The 3,192-nt window shown below is 35.6% G+C and overlaps 1 protein-coding gene across 1 annotated transcript; it reads right to left on the bottom strand.

Annotated features, from left to right (window-relative positions):
* Positions 1–813: 813 nt before the first annotated feature.
* Positions 814–2,981, bottom strand: LOC107827582 (REF/SRPP-like protein At3g05500). Its single transcript, XM_016654745.2, has 3 exons — positions 2,724–2,981; positions 2,379–2,603; positions 814–1,386 (listed from the first exon to the last, which is right to left on the bottom strand). The coding sequence occupies exons 1-3, from the start codon at positions 2,760–2,762 to the stop codon at positions 970–972; spliced, it is 681 nt and encodes a 226-aa protein (XP_016510231.1). The 5' UTR covers positions 2,763–2,981; the 3' UTR covers positions 814–969.
* Between the last annotated feature and the right edge of the window lie 211 nt (positions 2,982–3,192).

Consider the following 3,192-nt stretch of genomic DNA (forward strand, 5'->3'; position numbering starts at 1 on the left):
TTTAAAAAATAACATTTTGAATTTTTTTAAATTTAAGAAAATATCCAAAATGCATCTTCAAGTGAAAATTGAAAATTTTATGAGCAAACGCTGATTTCGGAAAAAAGTGAATTTTTTTTGAAAAAATGAAAAAATTTCTTATATCCATACGGGCTCTTAGTGTATAATATATTCAGTATCTTTGAAACTTAATAGAAAGCATTTGAAGGCGACAATGGCCAATGAGAAACGAGAAATAAAAAGGCACAGTTAGAAAAAAAAGTGCTCGACGGAACTATATCAGCACAATGAGATATTTTGTTCCGGGATCCTATCACGATCATGTTAATTATGTGACAAGCAAATTGTTTCCGAAAAAAAAAAAAAAAGACGTGGTATTTCTAAACTATTAGCCAAAATCACAAAAGAGCGCCACCGCAGTTCCCATTTGATACAAGTTAGACTATTTTTATTTATAAATAAAAAGAATACTCTACCTACGATGAATATTTTACATATTTCTTATTGGTAAATGGCTGGTGATAAAAGCTATGAATACATGGTAGCAGCACATCTGTTAAGGATGAAGCAATGCCTGTTAGATCAATGTGATGAAAAATCATCAAAATAGCAACCAAATTTTCTATTTAGTTTATAGGAAGTTTTTCTTTCCCTTTTCCCTAGAGACACTAGGCTCATGATTCATGAACAAACGAGATATTTTGAAAGAAAAGAACAAAATTTTACTGTGTAAAAAAGAGACATCCCAAAAAGACAAAATTGGATACCCGAGCAACAAGAGCTTATCAACACTTTCATCAAATGAAAACCGAATAGACAAACACAGTTATTTACTTAAAACACACAATAAAGAATCCACAACACAGTAAACAGATAAAAACTGTTTCAAAGCACTCCAGATCATATGCTGGAGCTCCTCACAGAACTAAACAGCTAATTATGAACCATAAAGGTAAAATCAGAAGGTCTTTAGTTGGAAGCCATAGGCTGAGTGCTGAACACCTTAGAAATCTTTTCAGTAGGTACCAATGGAAGATATGATGCAACCTTGTACCCTTTCTCTGCAGATTGCTGAACAATCTCATTGTACTTTCCAGAATAGTAAGCAGCTGTTGGAGCAACTGCTTGAGTAACTTTAGGAACGACGGGAAGTCGGTTAAGAGAGAGCCAAGCTGAAGCTGCATACTGCTCGGCCATTGGCTCATACTTGGTGTAAAGTCCCTTGGCAGCAGGCTCGTACTTGGCATAGACTGTTTTTGCAAGTCCCGATGCAGCTCCTATCACACCAGCACTTTTGACATCGGCTGCAACGGAGCGAGCTGCTGCAGGAGCCTGCTTGACCATAGGGGGAACACGAGTCTCAATCTTACGAACAGACTCATCAACCTGCAAAATGTTTGTCAAATTCATGTGAATCACATATATCAACAAGGTACGGATCATCAAGCTACAATCCATTCAAATAGTAAGCAATCCGATGAAAGAGGTAGAGGCGTAGAGCAAATTAACATGTTTGTAATAAGTAAGAACAAACTGAAACGTTTCCAAGAACTGTAGGATCAATTGATAAAAGAAATTTAACTAAGAAATATGACTACCAAATTTTATAGTGCCAGTTGGCACCATGTTTCAATCACATACTATTTTCAGAAAACCTGAAAGCTGTTACATATAATATTCGTCAGCCTAGATTATTGTCTCTTCATTGGCTGACCAACATTGAAATCGATACATACAAAAGCCACAAGAATGATAAAAGGAGAAGCAACATGCACCCAACAGCCCTGGATTCTACAGCAGTTCACCAAATCAGGAGAACATCCCGCTATGAAATCCCATAATCAATCCTTATGCAACTAATAACATATCCCAAACAGTTCATGTCTAAACTAACTTTGTGCCTAACAGAAAAAACCTCACCACCACAAAAGAAAACATCCAATTTTCATTCTAAAATATAAGAAAGAGAATATAGCGTTCAGTTCTTCCATATGCACACATCAAACAAGGAAAACATTTAATTGACAATGTCTAACCTATCAAAGCATACCCAACATGATTTAAAAACTTACAAAATTATTGAAGTAACTGATTCAATAACTGCAAAACAGATAAATTTTGAATTTCTATTTCTAAAATGTGAATCTAGTATAGAGCAAGCAATCGATCCCATTTGAAAAAATGGTCAATGCATAGCGACATCATGAAGCTAATTAATCAATCCAAATGATGTATAATCCCAATTGTGATGTCATAATAATACAAAAGCAGAATTTCTATCTCAAAAAGTGGAATACAGTAATTAATCCAAATCCATGATAGGTAAAACGATAAGAATAATTTCCAAGTCAATTGTGCAAAGAAAATAAGAAATATACCTTGCGGTCAACAAACTTGAGGACCTCGACAGGGACGTCATGAAATTTATCATACACTGGGCCAACTACGGTCTTAACAGTGCCTTCGACGGTCTGAACGCCAGGCTTCAGGGGACCAGAATTCTCTTTGGCGTAACCATACACCTTCGCTACATAGAGCGCCGCATGAATCATCGCCACTTGCAAAAATTCCAAATATTTCAATTTCTCTTCCTCCGTCTGAGCCTTCAATCACAAAATCAAACCCAAAAAAAAAAATTAGACCAAAAATTTCAACAAATATCGATACAAACAAGGAAACAAATGAATTAAAAAACCAATACGAAGGCATGAAATTGAAATTACCATCTCCGGTAGTTGAGGCTTAGGGTTTGATTCGGCCATTATAAAAGATCAAAAGTGATTCGGTATGAACGAAGAGTCGGGAATTGTGAATGAATGCAAACGAGAGAAGTATGAGAAGTTCTTGCGTTTAGGTTTGGTGCGATGGACAATATATATATATAGTATATACAAAGGGGGTCATACAGCGGCACGCATGTCAAGGAGAGTGGACGGGGAAGGAAACTTAACCGCGTGGCCAATGAGAAACCGACTTTTTATATTTTAGCATTTTATTTTCGACGTTATATTGAGGGTGGACTTCGCTGACGACTTCCGGGCTAAGTTTTTTGTATTTAATTTTGTCCTATTTCACCGTCTTCTAGATTTCTAGCTAAAGAAATGCACTAGTATCCTTGAGTAAAGATCTCAAATCTTTACTTTTACTTTTGTTATAAATATATTATATTATAGATGTTCATTTAATACTCTG

This window comes from Nicotiana tabacum, chromosome 7 (assembly GCF_000715075.1).
Source record: "Nicotiana tabacum cultivar K326 chromosome 7, ASM71507v2, whole genome shotgun sequence".
In the NCBI taxonomy this organism is placed as follows: domain Eukaryota; kingdom Viridiplantae; phylum Streptophyta; class Magnoliopsida; order Solanales; family Solanaceae; genus Nicotiana; species Nicotiana tabacum.